Genomic DNA, 17763 nt, shown 5'->3' on the forward strand with positions numbered 1-17763 from the left:
CCATAACGTTCAAAACCCAAACAGCTAACTCCAAACTCCAATGTGCGCCCGCCAGAGAGCCCCGTTCATATATCCTCGTATCTCTCAACACCATTCCAGCCCTACGTTCAGATATTAGCACATACAAGCCAGCGGATCACCAGCCGACATACCTTATCTTCAAAATCTACCATCTCCCTCTTCTTCCCCCACCAAATCCCCCTCTCCCACCAGGCGGTCCAAAGCCACCCCCTCTTCGACCACCAAAGCCACCGCCAGGAGGACCGTGGGGTCGTCCGTAGGAATGCATCGGCATGCCCCCGCCACCACCGTAGTGCGGGCGCGGGGGAGGGTAGCCGTAGCCACCGCCCATGCCCATACTGGGGTATCTCCGCCGGTTGCGGCCCATGAGGGACATGCAGAGGCCCATTGTAGTATTATTGTAGATTTATTCGTACGATGCAAGGATTGTAATAATATCAAGAATATGGTTCAAAGTGATTGAAAAGGTATTGTATCTGTCACACTATGTCTGGTGAAGTGAAGAGGCCCAGGTGTCGAAGTGAGTAGGGCAAGGGATAAATACAGGCGTCGTCAGTCATGGCGTCATCCAAGAGCCGTGACGTAGTACTGCCCCTTCTCCCACTACAACCTTAACTTTGCAACCGCAAGGAACTGAGATAAATTTGTCTTTTATCTTCTGCGAGTAGATCTCTTGGCTGTCGTAATTTATCCGGTTCGCCATTGAGATGGGGGGAATTGAACAATCTGGCGGATATGAGAGGAGCGGCCAAGGAATCTTGTATGTTCTGATGAAATATAGACATGGGCCTGGTGGGAGTCTCTCTGAGCCAGTGGTAGATATCCTGCTGTCAAATCAGGTACCCAATCTGTCGACAATCTATCCTATAAGAGTCTCCAATCCATTATCGATCATCACGTCAATCCAATGCACATGCAATGAACTACTCAACAACAACCGGTCCGCCCGAGCCCAGGTATCTCTTACAATCCTACATGCCCGCCGCACTGTATCTAACCCCATATAAGTGGCCAACTTGTCGAGTCTAGAATCGACAAATAACCGCCAGAACTGTATATCAAATTGTCCACCTGTACGAGATGATCCCGGAGCACCTTCAGTGGATACTTCCATATCGATATCCATGTCTTCAATCCGCTGAAACTGAAGCGTACTTCCCGCTATCACAAGAACCGGCATATGAATCGCCTTTGTGCCAGATGTTTCAGGTATCTTAGCAATAAGCGTGAGAATCGTGATGGCCAGCGTATTCAGATGTTGTTTCAGAGTGTCGTGATTTAACTCCCGTTGGTCCCGGCGCAGCAACTCGGGAAATGTTCGACACAGCTCGAGCATAATCGATAGTTCATAGGCTCTAGCTAGGAATCGGAAATGGAGGATTGGAGTAGATGGATCACCTGTACTTTGGAACTGATCCTGACGGGGAAATTTGTATTGGCATATCAACTCTTCTAGATGCTTGCCTTGCGATAGAAGTTCGTGTCGGTCTTTTTGTGTCCGTTGCGGGGAAGCTATTGCCCGCCGTAGATGGTGCGCCTGTCGGGCGAGAGAGCCGACCCTTGACAGATAGATGAAGAGTTTGGGAGACATACCGCTCCAGGGATGCATGATTGATATGTTGCTTTCGTCGTCGCCGAAGGGTATGAGGTAGTCTGTCGTGTCTGTGCTGTTGTCTATGACAAAAGACATCAAGGCTTCCCAGTAAGCTAAAGCTCCGACGAAGAATTGTCGAGGACGCGGGTCATCTGGTCCCAGCAAACAGGAGTCTGGCAAAGGCTCAGAGTGGCGTTCGCAATATAACGACTTGAAAATAGCCCTTGCCGCTTCGAGGTGCTGCGTTCCAAGTGACGATGGATCATTCCATGACTGGGTAGGGGTTAGAATTAGTGAAGGTTATATCAGCAGCAGAGATATACACACAGATGTTTTTCCGATCATAGTCATCCCAAGAAGTAAGACAGTCGTAGATCCGGTGTTCTTTCGGGAGAGTGAAGCCTTATCGGGTGAGTCTGACGGTGACTGTTTGTCCAGAGCGTCGAATTCAGAAGCAAGTTTTAAAAGTGCTGCTGTGTGGTGGCTTGCAGCCAGTTTACTCATCTCACGCTGTTGCTGCGAGAGATGTGCAGCCGATATGGATAGAACGCAGGTATCGATCACGGGGTGCTCACTGGACAGCCGTGCGACCCATTCTCGCAGTGGATTCGTTGGAGAATCATAAGCGGAAAGGATACGGCATGTGTCGGAAAAATAGTATGCTCGCAACTTCGTAGACAAATCAGTTAGCCGTGATACTATGCCAGCGTCATGTTGTTTCCCCGGGCTGCTTTCGGCGTCGGAGGTCTGCAATGTAAGTGCTGGACCGCTGCCTGTGGTCGAATGATCGGGCGCTTCTGTTCTTTCAACAAATGGATTTGATGTCTCGCATTGCTCAATGGTCTCAGTAGAGGACTGGCTACGCTCAAGAGGAGGTTGCAGATCGCTCAGCAAAGCAAGACGTAGCTTCTCCGCTGGTTCAGTGAACCAACCCATAAGAGGTCCATTTTGTGATGAGGACTCCGATTGTTCCGGATCATGTGAAGCCAGACCCTTCGCTTCATGCTTAACCGACCATTTGACATCCTTGCGATACCCCGGGCAGTCGTATCCTCTCCGAGAACAAGCCACGCAAGAAGGCCTAGTTTCGTCACATTTGATTCGCTGTGGTATTTAGTGTTCTGACGTTGACATGAGAACCGCCGACTAGCTTACACGCTGCTTACACCGTGCGCACCCCGCTTTAATCTATGTTAGTGGCTTATATACTTATTTAGGGTGTTATCAGGACTAGATTACCTCGAGATTTGACTGTTCTTCTTGATTGAGCCAGTTCTTGGCGTTTCATATTGCCCCATTACAGACATGAGGGCCTCACGCAACCAGAAGGATGAAGAGGCGCGTCAATGTCCGTTACAGGATGCTTGCAGCTGGCCACTCATGAGCTCAGGTGCTTAATAATTGCAATGGTACTGACAAAATGCTAAGGATAAGGTTCAGTGGCAATGGACCTGCACAATGCTTAATGCGGTACGTTGTGTTTCTAGCTTAGGTAAACGCTTATGAATAGACTTTGTCTTTGTGCATGTGCCTTATTTGCTTATTGGCAGTTATAATCCACTACGGCAGTTAAGTTGTGTCATTCTGCCCCCTTCTCGACCAATCGCACTTTCACGCCTGAAGTGGTTTAGCGTTCGAGGATCCGGAACAGAAGGCACTCGACCCTCGGAACTATACATGTCATTTCACTGCCGATTTGTAAACCGGGATCAATTCCGGGATGATGGAGATGGCGTGATATCCAGGTACCTATGGCTAAGCACATTTAGGAAACACTTTCCAGAAAGCATCACTTACGTGATTACCAATCCTAATGAGCAAGATGATGTATATAAGTGCTGGATGAAGACCGTCACATTCTTATTATATCTGCAGAACAGTACAGGAATTGGAAAACTTCCAGCAAGATACTTCGATACTCCCAACCATATAAAGCACTACAAAGCCTCATAATCATCCCAGCAAGATGGCTTCCTCACTAAAGAATGTGGTAATTGTCGGAGTAAGTGAATTCAGAAAGTCCTTACTGCCCTTCAATATTAACATCAGCTCTCCCAGGCCGGAGGAAACCTAGGCTCTCATGTCCTAAAAGCCTTCCTCTCATCCAAAGCCTTCAACATCACCGCACTCACCAGAGAGTCATCTACCAGCACCTTCCCCGACGGCCTCCAAGTCATCAAGTCAGACTACAGCCACGACTCGCTCCTCTCCGCGTTCAAGGGCCAAGATGCCGTGATCAGCATCGTAGGCAATGCAGGTCTTTCCTTCCAACAGAAACTCATCGACGCTGCCGTCGATGCAGGAGTGAAACGGTTTATCCCCAGTGAATACGGCAACAACACCGCCGACGACCGCGTCCGGGCTCTCGCACCGCTTCTCGACGGCAAGAAAGCCAACGTCGATTATCTCAAGGAGAGACAGGATCGGCTAACTTGGACTGCGCTCATCACTGGTCCCTTTTTCGATGCGGTAAGTAGATGTACAGCACACAGTTATAGTGCATATCCTTTCCTATGTTGCATTGAAGAAGAAAAGCTAAGATAATTCCACAACAGGGTGTCAAAAACGGCTTCCTAGGCTTCAACCTCCAATCCCACGAAGCAACCATCTACGACGAGGGCACCAACACAGCATCAGTGAGCACCCTCGCTCAAATCGGCCGTGCTCTCGTTGCCGTTTTGCGGAACCCGGAGGTGACCCAGAACCAATACGTCTACGTCGAGTCTTTCACCACCACTCAGAAGCAGATTCTCGGTGCTCTGGAGAAAGCCACCGGCAAGGACTGGAAGGTCACTGATGTTGCCTTGAAGCCGGTTATCGAAGAAAGTACCGAGCGGCTCAAGGGTGGGGACTTGACTGCCGTGAGAGTTTTACTCTTGGCGGCTGGGTGGGCGAGGTTCCCGGATGGCCCGTATGGAGATTGGTCACGGGTGCCCGGGGGATCGTGGAATGAGAGGTTGGGGCTTGAGAAGGAGAATTTCGATGAGGTTGTGGCGTCGCTTGTCAATTAGGATGTCATGGATGATATTCCGTGTTGTACCGTAGCAGCACCAAGTACTTGGAACGAGCAATAAATCTTTGATTAAATAAATAGAGATATTAAGTATGGTATCTGAACTCCACCTCGCCATCGCCGGTCTTCACTCTTCGCGTGTCTTCTTTCTCACCTGCCAGTATCTCCTCTTTCATCTTATTCTCGCGTCTCAGGTACATTGCATGAAGCGCGACAATTATTTGTGATACCACCAATGCTCCAAGGGAGAATGCATTCCCCAGTACATACGGCGACGTGCGGTATACCTGCCCCGCTACGATACCAGCACAGTTACCCACTGTCTGCTGCAGACCAATGGCAAGTGCACGCCGGTACTGCGGCGCCACGTTAACGTTCAACCAGGCCACGTTCAGACCGACACCAGTGTAGACAGCCACACCGCAGAGGTAGGTTGCAAAGTATTTTACGGGGTCGCTGGAGACGGTCAGGAGGAGAATGTAGCCGACTATGCCGAAGATGTTTGTGACTAGGATGAACTATCCATCATGTTAGCACCACCTCATCCCTAGTAAAAGGACCGCTAGGGGGGAAAAGACATACGATAGAAAACCTCCCAAATCGATCTGCACAAAACGCGACAGCAATAAACACAATGGCAGCCCAAATATACACCGGCACCGTGAGAACATTACTCATAAGACTGTTATACCCCAGACTCCCCAAGATGGTGGGGAGGAAGGTACTAAACCCATAGAGAAGAATATCCTGACAGAACTGCGTGAGAGCCGAGAACATGAGCTTGGGATCACGCAGAGCAATGCGCATCTCCTCCCAGCTGAAGTGCTCACTGCCCATGTACTTGCGGCGTTGTTCGTTGCGCACGCGCATCATGTATTTCTCTTCGTCGGTGAGGAAGTAGGCGTTGCTGGGGTCGTTGGGGAGACCGAACCAGATTAGGACGGCGCAGATTAGACTGAAGATTCCTTCGATGATGTAGACCCATCTGATTCTCTCATTAGCATTGGGAATGGGATGGCTGAGAATGATGAGGAAGGGGGGATAGGTTTACCTCCAGCCAGCTTTGCCGCCTATACCGTCCATGTGCAGCAATGCATAGGCGAGGAGACCGCCCACGGCACCGGAGATGGCGGCGCAGCTCATTAGGTATGAGACGCGCTTTGCCTGTTCTTCTCGACGGTATACCATGGTCAAGTACAGGTTCAGACAGGGGAAGAGACCGGCTTCGCAGCCTCCGAGGATCAAACGTGTTGCGTAGAGCGAGGCAACATTGTGAATGAACCCCGTGAACACGGTAGTGATGGACCAGATGATGCATAGACCGGTCAGGATATTCCGTGGCGTGAGCTTCTTCATTGCTACCGCCCATGGGGCTTCCAAGAGCACGTAGGTGGCATAGAAGATAGACACGGCGGTGGAGTACTCGCTGTCAGAGGCGTGGATGTCTTCAGGCATGCCAGCTACCTTTACATTACCTGGATGATCATTAGCCAGCTGCACCAACGTGGAGAATATGCATTGGGGGTTATTCACCGATATTGCTGCGGTCAAGGAAACACGACAGGTAGGTCAACATGATGATGGGCACAAAGGCCATGTCGAGCTTCAAGAGAAGCTTCTTCTCCTTCGCTGGGTCGAGCACGACATCGTCAATGTCGCCAATGGCGGTCTCTTCAGGAGACGCCTGCTCGAATGGTTTCTCGAGCGACTTGCGCTCAACAACGGGATCCATCTGATCAGTAGTCATGATGGATGAAGTGAGTTGTGAAACCCAGAAGAAAGTGGGGGAAGAGGGAAGATGATGAAAGCGTCAATAGCGGAAGATCTGGGGTTAAGAACCATGGACCAGGCCCTTCAGGGTAGCACCTGAAGGCGGCAACGGATCGATAACACGGCCATTAAACCGGGAAGCTATCTATCGTGAGGGGCGAGTAGCATTACGCTCCACAGGGTCACCCATCGGGCCGATGGACTGATAAGCAAAGTTAAGATTGCCCGGGAGGATATCATCTGGCAGCTGCTCATTGGTGAAATCGCGGACTAAAGCGACCAACGCTTATCACGCTGGTGGAGCACCAACACGTTTATCCCCGGATATCGGAGCCCACCTGCCGATAGAGACACGAGGAGTATGGGGTAGATACAAAACAATTGATAGGCTATCAGGTCTATCGGTCGAGAGGTTATTGATTATATATGCTAACTCAATGTCAAAGTTACTGCATGGTAGGTACATATGACAAGAATTCATACAGCAACCCAAATGACCATCACCACCCAGACACCGGAAACCCTAAGCAGCCAGAAAACCCGATTTCTGGCTCGCCAAAACACCATCACCAACACAGCCGGCTACTCCGGGACAAACCTGCAAGCCAATCTCCTCATTCTGCCCGAGAAATACAGCCAGGACTTCCATAACCTCTGCCTCCGCAACCCCGTAGCCTGCCCACTGTTAGGAATTAGCAGCATCCCGGGAAACCCCCACAAAATCTCCCCAACGCCATGCATCCGTAACAGCGACTTTGACATCCGCACCGACTGTCCTGCATACCGAGTATACAAGCACGGGAAATGCATCGCGGCCAACAAACGCGACCTTCTGGACCTATGGTCCACGAATGATGCGGAAGACCAACAAAGTTCAGAAAACTACACAGCCTTCCTCCTAGGCTGCTCCTACAGCTTCGAAGCCGCTCTCTGCAATGCCACCCCGCCTCTAACCCCACGACACCAAGTAACCAACACCCTCGTGCCAATGTACCGCACGTCGCTACCTCTCTCGCCTGCAGGGATCTTCACCAACGCAACATGCACCGTGTCGATGCGCCCATACCACGAATCAGAGGTCGAGCGGGTGCGGGACATCACGCGCCCGTATCTGGCCACGCACGGGGAGCCGATTGCTTGGGGCTGGGATGCGGTGAAGCGCTTGGGCATTCGGGATATTCACGATCCGGATTTTGGGGATAAGGTTGAGTTTGGGGAGGGGGAGGTGCCTGTCTTTTGGGTATGCAAGATATACTTTCTTATTCTTCGTTTTGTTTACCCCCTTGCGTTTTGATGAAGTGTATGTGGAGTATGCTAATGCGGGATCATGGTTAGGCGTGTGGAGTGACGCCACAGATGGCGGTCGAGGCGGCCGGGGAGAAGATTGATGGGTTGGTGTTTGCGCATGAGCCGGGGCATATGCTGGTTACGGATTGGGTGGTGGAGGATCTGGAGAGGTTGAAGGGGGGTATCGCGGCTTTCCGAGCAAAGATTTGATGGTACTCTACATACACGATAGAAAGAGCTGTTATGAAGCGGGCAGCGTCTTGGATACTAGAACAATGCTACATATTGGAAGATGGATTTAAAAACAATCCTTCATCACACTCGACAACTCCTCCCCATAGTCATATCGCTGCCATCCGGCATCAAATCCCTCGGGCGCCATGCCCATAATCTGCGTCTCCAGATTCCCCACCGCTTCGAACCACTCCATTAGCTCGCGTGTCATCTGCGCCCCGTCCAGCGGTGACTGCTCCTGCGTGCCTGTTGACTGGCTCGGTGCGACCTCCACCATGTTGCCAAGGTCCCCTCTCTCCGCTGGCACTGCAGCGCCTCCTCTCCACTCGGGCTCCTGTTGACTCTGCACCGGCCGATGCATTAACTGCGGACCTAGCTTCCTCAAGCTGCGAATGGACTTCCACAGCCGCTGCGAAATATACGACCTCGTCGAAAAGCCCTTGATCAGCTCCAGGGCCATGTAAAACTCCTCCTTACAAGTGGTGCTAAAGTGGGTAGGAGCCTGCGTGACAGCCAGAAAGACCACCGCGACAGCAGAGACCAGAAACCAATTAAAGGTCACCTGCTGCAAGCGATAGATATCCGTCGTCTCGTTCAGATTCGTGATGAATCGGATCGACTCCTTCGCTAACTCTACCACGGTCTGCGACTCTGCAGGGTACTTGGCGATATGTGCCGCCGAGTGCAGCACAGGACGATGGATCAGCATGCGCAATTGATTCGCCCTCAAATACAGCAGAGACCGCAAGCGACGCAAGCTCCGTGGCTCCTCCTCCTGGACGTTACCCGAGTCAATGCTCAACACGGGCGGAACGTCTGCCTTCCACCGCTGGACTTGCCAATCGAGGTAATTCATCTCTTCTTTCTTGATCTCATTGGTGTTGTTGAATGCTGAAATAAACTTCCACACTTTCGCTGCAATCCGACTATACCGAATCATGACACGCAGGTAGGGCGTCTTTTCCTCCGGCTCAGGTAGCCACGGGTCAATGTCGCTGTCCTCAAGGGAGAAGGGCATGCCCGTGCCAAAACTCCAGCGGATGTCGAGAATGTAAATCGACCAGAAGAGTCGGAGGACGCGGTCTTTGCCTGCCTTGGCTATGGATGGCTGGCTGAGGGTTTCGCGGCGGTGAAGGCCTCGTTCGAGACACATGCGCTCGACGATGCCGATGGTACGCCAGGCGAGGGTTTCTTCGTCGATTTGAAAGTAGAAGATGGCCTACAACTAATAAGACATATTTCCGAATATAGGGCATGGGTGTACTCACCACCAACGTCAAGAAGATGATGTTCTTGATCCCCGCTACTCCCCAGACAAAGTTATCCGCCACTTCTCGGACACTCTCGAACAAGCTCAGCGCCAAGGCACTGCTTCCCGCTGCCTCGGCTGTAAGCGCACAAGCAAACACCAGGCGCAGAATATGCACAGCGGTTCTATCCAGCTGCTCTTCGTTTCCCTGAGCAACGGGTATCCGGGGCCACGACTCCGCCCCATACAACAACTCGACCTGATGCAGGAGCTGCGGTAGCTCTAGCACAGGGTACATAATTCCCATTTCTTCCTCGTACACGCGACACAGCCGCAACGCTTCACTCTTCCCGATGGTCCACAGTGGATCACCGGACGGATAATGGCGCGTGCGTGGCGGCGACGCAGCGACAGCCATGGGGATCACCTGAGAAGGGGCCGTATCGCCCTCGTCGCCGTCAACATCGCCGTCTTCAGCATCCGCGACATCGGGATGTTCTTCGACGATTCCGCGACGCTGAAGGCTGGATTTCGCTAGGTCCAGACTGTACGCGGAGGTGGTTGGGCCTTGAAAGACAGATTCTTTCTCTTTGATGGAGGAGTGCCGCCGGAAGGGTCGCTGAGATGCTACGTCCGACCGCGGCAGTGCTGTTGCTGTTGAGACGAGGGTATTTTGCGTCAAGGCGTGCACGGCTGTGGTGAGGGTAGTGATTTGCTCCTGCATGGCTGTCATTTGAGTCAGGAGACGATCGAGTGTTTCACTGGTTCATGTTAATCGTGTTTCTCGTTTTTACATCTCTAGAGAGGATTATCGTACTGGTTCTCTGCGCTGCTCTCTGGTCGTGGCGGCGCCTCGTACACACACTCGATGCGCTGGCGACCGCATCGCTGACAGGGCGACTGCCCATTACATTTGATTTTGCGTCGCTTGCATTCATTACTGGAGAGTAGATTAGATGCGATCGGTGAATGCATCCGAGTAGCTAAGGGGGAGCAGCAATACCAAGCTTTGGCGATGTATTTGCGACGGCGTTTGCGCGGTCGGGCCTCGTCCCGATCGCCAAGATCGTCGTCTGGGGGTCGCTCCCACGAATCGAGGGGATGGCTGTCCATGTTGTGGGAGTGCCTGGTGGGTAAGTATCCAGAGGACAACGACGAGATGTCTTAGAAGAGAAGCAAGAATGCAGAGTCGAAAAGATGGAAGAACGATGCCGAGAGGCAGAGAATCCAGCGATGCATCATTGGATGGGCGGCGGTGAAGGAGCGCCGATCGGCCACCACGGCGGGGTTCCGCAGTCTAGTTCGCAGCCATTGCTTTAGTACGAGAATCTCTCGGGCTGTTATTCGTCAATGGAGATGATGGCTGACAGGCTACAGTGGGACGAGATGCAGTTCCTCGGCTGAAGGTGGGTTCAATGGGTTGCTTTGCTCGCTACGTGTCCTTCGTACAGAGTTGCACCGTGTCACCACTTGCAGGTGGGTTTCTAATGCCACGGAGAAAGTTTGTAGATAGATAGATAGATAGAGAGAGAGAAAGATAGGCAACAGGTCAAGGCAGCATTCTACTATGTATATACATCCAGAATCGTAAAATTCGTCAACTAGGAACCCTTTACAAATCCTTAGTCCGCTCATCACTTTCCACAATCCACTGTTGCAGCTTCACCGGATCTCTCGGCGTAAAGCCCACCTTGAATGGCTTGGGCTCCGTTGTCAATCCCGTGGGGATTTCATTGCACTCCAGCGCATCCAGGATAGGCCGATCGGCCACATCCCGTGAAGGGTGCATGGTGAACGCGGTGATTAACCGAATGTAAGCCGTGTAGAGCTCGCGGTTGGCCAGATGAGAGCCGGCACACATGCGCGAACCAGCCCCGTAGCCATAGTGCGGCGTGCCCGAACCCTCACCGATATCCAGATAGCGCTCGGGAATGAACTTTTCCGGCATCTTGAAGTGGTCCTCGTCGTAGTCGGCGGCCCAGGCGTTCTGACCTAGTTAGCAATCGCGTAGTGATGGGGCACTGTAGTGGCCAGACTCACCATGAAGAAGGTCGTTCCGGCAGGGATAGTGGCACCGTTGTACTCGATATCCTTAGTGCTCTCGCGGGGCAGGCAGATGGGAATGACCGTCCAGAAGCGGAGAGTCTCGCGGACCAGCGCGCTCACGTAGGGCACCTTCTCCTCCACCAGACACTTCTCCCAGGCCTCTCCGTTGGGGTAGACCTTCATAATTTCATCGTAGGCCTTTTGCTGGATCCGCTGGCCATCCTCGGATGCCAGATAAGCGATGCCCATGACCAGATTTCCGGGGACAGTGTCCAGTCCGGCAGACACCATAGTGACGCAGATGGATTTGATCTCGGCTGATAATTGTCAGAATTGTTATAGTCAGAAGCGCGTGGGGCTGCTCACCTTCATTCAACTTAGCCTCGGGGTCCTTCAGAATGTTACCCGTGATGCATGGCTTGTCGGTGCCCTTGGCAATACGGTCCTTGAGAATCTCCAGCAGATAGCTCAGATACTTGTCGCGCCGCCCGCGGAACTCCTGTGCCTCACGGTTCTGCTTGGGGAAGATACGAAGCAGAGGGATGTAGTCCTGCCAGTTGTTGCTGGTACTGCGGAAATTGGCGACACCACGCTCGACATTAACGATCTCGTGCAGCAGCTCATCGTTCACATTGCCCTCGATACGGAAACCGTAGTTAAGAGTAAGACTGGTGTTGAGGGCGAAGCGCTGGAAGTAGGCCTTGGGGTTGATATCGCGGGCGCCGTTCTGGCTGTCCTTGAACAATTCCTTGATACTGGCGGTGCATTCGAGGTCGATAATGGGCATGTAGGATTGCACGGCGGGACGGTTCAGCGCGGTCGCGGCGGCCTTGCGACGACGCTTGCAGGACTCATCCCAGGGCGAGGTACCGATAGTGAAGCCTTGCGAAGAGGATACGACGCTGTGGAAGGTGTGGAAGGTGGGACGGGAGATCAGAGCAGACTGGTCTTTGATCCAGAGCTGGCGGACAGAGTCGAAGCTGTTGGCGAAGACGACACGCTGGAAAGAAGCAAAGAAAGGGCGGGTCAGGAACAGGATCCGTTTAAATTAATTAGGTCTCCGATCGCATATTTCACTTACCTTGTTGCCCATGCGGACTTGGAACACAGGGCCAAATGACTTGGCCCATTTCCGGGCGACGATGGCATGTTGAGTGCCTAGTTGGAGGAGATTGCCAAAGAGGGGCACACCGGGGATTTCGGGGATGCCCTTAATCTTGGGCACATCGGTGCGGTTCATGTAGCGCACCAGGAAGTAGACCACCGCCGCAGCGGCGATAAGAATCGTCTGGATAGCCATGATTGTGGTGTAGACGATGTGATATGGATTCTTCAGTTTCAGGGAAGAATGCGAGCGACGCGAACCCTTTATAAGTATGCTGACCGCAATGCAGCTGTCCTCGGCTGGTGATGGTGGATACGATATCATCTGGAGACAGCCACCCGCCGTCATTCCTACGGCTCCAGTTCCGACCGAGCAACATGTCCAAGCTTTGGCTGGTCCAGTCTGGTAGTCTGGGCGCACTTTACCTTTCACTTTCCCCGCACTATCGCTCCAATCTTTGGCAATCGGCGGCCCGACATTGGCTTTCCACTTATGCCCCAGTGCGGCAATTCGGAATGTCCTTCCGCACTGCGGTTGGCTGCGGAACCCTCCCCCCGGTTGTGTTGGCTCCTGCAGCCGAGAGATGATGATCTTCGCTGGCTTGGAATGATAGGATGAAGATAGGTTGCAGCATCCAGTATCAATATCGAGCGCAGTCTATTGTTACTTAAGTGCGTCGATATCACCTCTGCAGCCATATCGGCATTATATATATATATATCGTTGTGCCCAGTACCTCTGGGGATCCATTCCCCTACAACATATTCCCGCACTTTAGTAGATACTTCACAATAGCTTAACACGGTCATTTTAGTACTCAAAGATACCAGTAGTAGTACTACTTCGTAGTACCATCGAGATTCGAAGCACGGGTGCCTTGATATACCTCAGCTGTAAGGAATGTTTTCAATCTGAATTGCCATGTTCTACTCAGGGTCTGCTTAGTGAGCTATCTATATCCTGAGGTCTACCCTAACTGTTTTCAGATAAGCAGTTCTACCAAGACCTAACCGGAAAGCCATGAGCAACAGAAAGAGGAGTCGAAGCGAAAAGAAAAAGACACTTTAGAAATTTTCTCCACAATTCTCTTTGCACTCCTGCATCATCTACCACCCTGAAACGTTTATGCCCTTTTCACATTCTGTTATTCAAGGCCGACGTGGCCGCCGAGGCGCGCCGGGATGGTAATAAGGATTCGGTGCAAAATAAGCACCTCCAGAATTCTGTTCGATGATATCTCCGTACGCCTTGATATCATCTTCGGAGAACGCCCAGCTGTTTCCGTTTTGCATGGTGTGAGAGGGGAGGGCCTACATCAATTAGCTCAATCACACTGACACAAGATGAAGTGGGGCCTACCTGATCCCACTTGTCATGGTACACATGATAATCGCGAGACCATGTCGAAATGTATCCCAAATAATCGAGACGCATGTATTGTCTCTTTTCGTAGCCATTCGCACTTCCCCCATCGCCATAGAACCAGTACAGACGCTCATGGTTGATGAGAATCGCCCACTTGCCCATGGTTCTACTGCCGTAACCTGTGTACCATTGCATGGTGATGAGAATATAATAAGACACTAAGGGTATATTCCTGCAGCTATTGTTCGATTGATTGTCATAATAGAAAAGGAATTTCTGTGTGCGGTACTTCATTGAGAGACGGGGTGAACATTCCCGTATTTATAGACATCTTCCAGCATCAAATCTATATACGACCGCAGATATCCGCAGATTTACGAATCATGTAGATCGATCGTGAAGAAGTTGAAGGTGTATCTACTTCATGTCCAAGGGGCAATGTGATGTCCAGTGTGATTGGCCCATATCAACTACGCATGGGCCGCCTGTTCACATAGACGGCATCTTTCAGCTCACCACTACCCTACCAGTATGCTAAAAGGAGTCATGATCACCCTGATGTTACATCTCTCAGCTTATAATCACATCTTCAGTGTGATGAGAATGGTCAGTATGAATACTGCAATATCGAATCGGATAGGCGATAATCCCATTTCTCAGCTCCTGCTCTACTCAGAAGTTGCGGAAATGGCGGTGATCGCTACCACAAGAGGAATGCTCATCTCTCAGCTCCCTGTTGTAAAGTGTGCACAAAGCCAGCAATTTTACATTCCAACTGGATATCCAAGTATAGCTGAGAAAGTCTGGTGCGCATGACCCATGTCCTCAGATAACCATGATATCATATATCAGATGGCAGATGACAACGTGTCACTTGATGTCCTTTGCCAACAGGAGTACCCCTTTGCTCTGCACAGGAGCAAGATATATAAGCCCACTACTGTCGTGTTCAGACTTGGTTCAGACTTGAGCTCTCGCACTTCAAGAACGCCATCAATACGCAAATGACCATATAATGAATTATTACCTTCCCCGAGCATCCGTTGAGAAGCTGTCTAACCACTGAAGTTGGCATAGCTCTTCCGCTGACCTAGGATACGGACAACCTGCTGAAGTGGGTGACCAATCCTTATCCTTTCGTACATACATCCAGGTTGGTCTACTCATCCTTCCCTCATCATGCCATATCATACCATACGTGATCCATTTACATCCCTACTGCTCTTAAAAGTAGAGAATTCTAGGCGACGAGGATATTCAATCCTGTATGACTTGAGTATACTGTGGCAAGAGGTTTGGACAAGAACTAAGCCCACCAACACCGGCAGGAACTACAGCTGATAGATCGACAAGACTTTTCAGATAAGTAAACCTTGTTTTATTCCACATACATTGAAGTACACGTGTCCCGACGCCCTGGGAAGACAGCACATCGAGCAGAAAAAGGAGAGAAAAGAAAAACGGGTATCTATGCATACATGCGGATCTTAACCGTCAATCATGGCGTCATTCGGACCAGCCAAAAAAGGAAACTCCGACAGATCGCTCCCTCAAATACCTTTACCGCAAACCAGGCGCTTAGGCCATGGATGTCTTGCGCGAGATGGTGACCTGACTAGACCGACGGACGGCTGCGTGCCGCTGCCGATCCGCCTCCAGAGTCTGGGCGAACTTGCTTCGGGCCCGGATCTCAGGTCCCTTCCAATAGAAGATGTAGATGGGGACTGTCACCAGGACGGACAAGCAGCCAAGAATGGTGCTCGCCCATTGGAGATGGAATCTGCCACCGATATTGGTGTACATCGGTGTTGCATACATGGCTGAGAGTCCAGCGAGCAGATCTCGCGCAAACCCATTGCCTCCCGTCGCAGACGCAGAGTATTCTCCATAAGCGGCAACCATGTAGTCGATGGTAGCCATGTAGATGCCGTAATTAGCAATAGCGATCAGGAACACAAATACTAACGGTACGATCCAGTGGGTGTACTCGGGGCCCATTGAGGTCCAGGCGAATCCAAACAGTCCAATCGTTTCAAGAGGCGCAATGAAGAGCAAAAGTAGAAGGCGTCGCTCAGCGTATCGAGAGGCATTTCCCTCCCGGCGTCGTACCAGGCGTTGACGGTAGATGTCGGGTAGGAAGATACCGTAGGCAAACAAGTAGCCGATCACAATGGCAACGAAGCACAGACCGATTTGGACGGCATTGAACCCCCATTGTGCGAAGACCAAAGAGAACGACTCAATGCAGGTGAAGATGAGCGCATCGGAGAAACCGGAGAGCAAAGATAGAAAGAGCACAATGGGTTCACAGAGGAACATCTCGAAGGGTCGGCGCCAAACGTGTAGGACCTCCTTGATGTTGAGTCGGGAGGGCTTCAGCTCGTTCGGTCCATACACGTTAGGATCCTCGCCGGTTTGTCGTCGGCGTTTGGCCTCTCGGTCCAGAAGAATCGTCGATCGAGTCTCACAGACAAGGAAGAAGTGCAGGAGCTGAGTAGCACCACCAAAGATAAGCTGGATCCAGAAGTTCCACCGCCAGCTCAACCACTGCTGCATCATTCCGCCAAATATCGGTCCAATGGTGGTGCCTCCCACGGAGGACAAGACCACATAAGCGACAGCAAAGCCCTGATCATCGGGCTCCCACATGTCAGCCGTCATCCCGAGAGTCACAGAGCCGCCTGCAGAGCTAATACCACCAAGGCCACGACAGACAACCATCGTTGCGAAGTTAGGAGCAAGAGCACACGGTATCTGCCAGATATTCACGAACAGTAGACTGAGCTGCATTATCGGCCACCGGCCGTACTCCTCACTCCATGGGGCCCACAGTTCACAGCCAAAAGCATATGTGACTAAAAAGATCATTTGGCCTACTCGGGCGGCCTGTTCACTGATATTAAAGTGTTCGGAGAGTTGCGGGACGGCGTTGGAGTAAGTACTGCTGTTGAAATTCATTGACATTTGCACGACGAAGATGACCGTAAGGATTGTCCATTTTTTGTACCATGGAAAACAGAAGCCCAGCTTCTCGTAGCAGTCGTCCTCGGTAAGTTCTCGTTTCACGGGGCCGTGAAACTTCCCTTGAATTTCGCTATCATCATCTGGCTGGGTGGCATGCTCGGCATGCATATTCCCAGGTTGGCGCGTGGGACTGAAAGCCTCCTCCTTTCCTGAGGGCTTCTCCAATAGCTCTTTTGTGTCCATGATCAGAGAATTGTTTCTTAGGTGATCCAAAGAAACACTGCCGTTGTGGGATTCATGAAATATATCTCGAAAAAGGAATGGGCCAGGACACGAAGGCCAAATAAAATGTCGGGCGAGGTTATAGTCCTGTACCAGTAAAACAGAGCGCTGGGAAAGAACAAGGAACTGGAAGGTAGGTGGGTTTGGTATGGATGGAGAAGGCCACACCAGGAACAAGGCGAGCGTCTTATATAGTGAAATCACATACTTCAGCCCTGCAGACCCAACATCGGAGTTGAGGGTGGCCGAATGCACCGCTCTAGGAAAAGCAATGGTGGCACGACGTCATGAACGTCGGAGTATCCGAGGAAACGATTGTAGCGTGTAGCAGTAGGCGTAGGGAAGGTGCAGCTCCGATATCGATCGATCGCCGTGGGGCCACGGCCGGGACGATCAATGAAAATGCCTGGAACGCTCTGGATTAACTTTCATTGCTTCTCCCCACCATTCCTGTGTTGATGAAGGTTAGCCGCACATGGCACACTCAAGTAACACAATGCACTGCGCCTTGTACCCAACGCCTGCAAAGTCCCGCCCTTGAAAAAAGAAAGCAAGAATGTGACAATTTCTATGACAAATGAGCTCAAGCTACACACCATCATCGTCGGCATTACCCCGTGAGATGTCCAGTGCCCAAGCCATCGAATACCTTTGATAAGGACGTTGGGTTGTCGCGCCAATCAGCGGCTCGAGCGCTTGTCGGGGTACCCAAAGCGGTAGTCCGGCCACCGACCGCATCCCAAACCGCAGACGTTGTTTGGTCCATCCCATCTTCAACCACCAACCATGACGCCATTCCAGAGGCAAAACCCTTGACAAATCCGGTTTGCATG

The 17763-nt window shown here is 51.5% G+C and overlaps 9 protein-coding genes across 9 annotated transcripts; 2 read left to right on the top strand and 7 right to left on the bottom strand.

Moving 5' to 3' along the window:
• Positions 1-65: 65 nt before the first annotated feature.
• Positions 66-409, bottom strand: AtWU_09389 (uncharacterized protein; the record flags this gene model as incomplete). Its single annotated transcript, XM_035504495.1, has 3 exons — positions 66-101; positions 153-166; positions 211-409. 3 exons carry the CDS (start codon positions 407-409, stop codon positions 66-68), a joined length of 249 nt encoding a protein of 82 aa, XP_035360388.1.
• A 471-nt stretch (positions 410-880) lies between these two features.
• On the bottom strand, positions 881-2903 carry AtWU_09390 (Zn(II)2Cys6 transcription factor; the record flags this gene model as incomplete). Its single annotated transcript, XM_035504496.1, has 4 exons — positions 881-1888; positions 1943-2719; positions 2771-2796; positions 2855-2903. The coding sequence occupies 4 exons, from the start codon at positions 2901-2903 to the stop codon at positions 881-883; spliced, it is 1860 nt and encodes a 619-aa protein (XP_035360389.1).
• A 678-nt stretch (positions 2904-3581) lies between these two features.
• AtWU_09391 (aromatic alcohol reductase) lies at positions 3582-4626 on the top strand (the record flags this gene model as incomplete). The annotated part of the gene is made up of 3 exons (XM_035504497.1): positions 3582-3617; positions 3674-4084; positions 4171-4626. 3 exons carry the CDS (start codon positions 3582-3584, stop codon positions 4624-4626), a joined length of 903 nt encoding a protein of 300 aa, XP_035360390.1.
• Positions 4627-4714: 88 nt separating this feature from the next.
• AtWU_09392 (allantoate permease family MFS transporter) lies at positions 4715-6375 on the bottom strand (the record flags this gene model as incomplete). Its single annotated transcript, XM_035504498.1, has 4 exons — positions 4715-5146; positions 5211-5613; positions 5680-6103; positions 6162-6375. 4 exons carry the CDS (start codon positions 6373-6375, stop codon positions 4715-4717), a joined length of 1473 nt encoding a protein of 490 aa, XP_035360391.1.
• Positions 6376-6891: 516 nt separating this feature from the next.
• On the top strand, positions 6892-7895 carry AtWU_09393 (DUF1445 domain protein; the record flags this gene model as incomplete). The annotated part of the gene is made up of 2 exons (XM_035504499.1): positions 6892-7638; positions 7734-7895. The coding sequence occupies 2 exons, from the start codon at positions 6892-6894 to the stop codon at positions 7893-7895; spliced, it is 909 nt and encodes a 302-aa protein (XP_035360392.1).
• Positions 7896-7983: 88 nt separating this feature from the next.
• Positions 7984-10281, bottom strand: AtWU_09394 (putative C6 transcription factor; the record flags this gene model as incomplete). The annotated part of the gene is made up of 4 exons (XM_035504500.1): positions 7984-9138; positions 9188-9929; positions 9986-10108; positions 10172-10281. The coding sequence occupies 4 exons, from the start codon at positions 10279-10281 to the stop codon at positions 7984-7986; spliced, it is 2130 nt and encodes a 709-aa protein (XP_035360393.1).
• Positions 10282-10780: 499 nt separating this feature from the next.
• Positions 10781-12514, bottom strand: AtWU_09395 (cytochrome P450; the record flags this gene model as incomplete). The annotated part of the gene is made up of 4 exons (XM_035504501.1): positions 10781-11155; positions 11209-11531; positions 11581-12214; positions 12296-12514. 4 exons carry the CDS (start codon positions 12512-12514, stop codon positions 10781-10783), a joined length of 1551 nt encoding a protein of 516 aa, XP_035360394.1.
• A 953-nt stretch (positions 12515-13467) lies between these two features.
• On the bottom strand, positions 13468-13879 carry AtWU_09396 (alpha-L-rhamnosidase family protein; the record flags this gene model as incomplete). Its single annotated transcript, XM_035504502.1, has 2 exons — positions 13468-13629; positions 13679-13879. The coding sequence occupies 2 exons, from the start codon at positions 13877-13879 to the stop codon at positions 13468-13470; spliced, it is 363 nt and encodes a 120-aa protein (XP_035360395.1).
• A 1383-nt stretch (positions 13880-15262) lies between these two features.
• On the bottom strand, positions 15263-16891 carry AtWU_09397 (MFS multidrug transporter; the record flags this gene model as incomplete). Its single annotated transcript, XM_035504503.1, has 1 exon — positions 15263-16891. The coding sequence occupies one exon, from the start codon at positions 16889-16891 to the stop codon at positions 15263-15265; it is 1629 nt and encodes a 542-aa protein (XP_035360396.1).
• Between the last annotated feature and the right edge of the window lie 872 nt (positions 16892-17763).

Source organism: Aspergillus tubingensis (assembly GCF_013340325.1).
Source record: "Aspergillus tubingensis WU-2223L DNA, scaffold_11, whole genome shotgun sequence".
Lineage (NCBI taxonomy): Eukaryota > Fungi > Ascomycota > Eurotiomycetes > Eurotiales > Aspergillaceae > Aspergillus > Aspergillus tubingensis.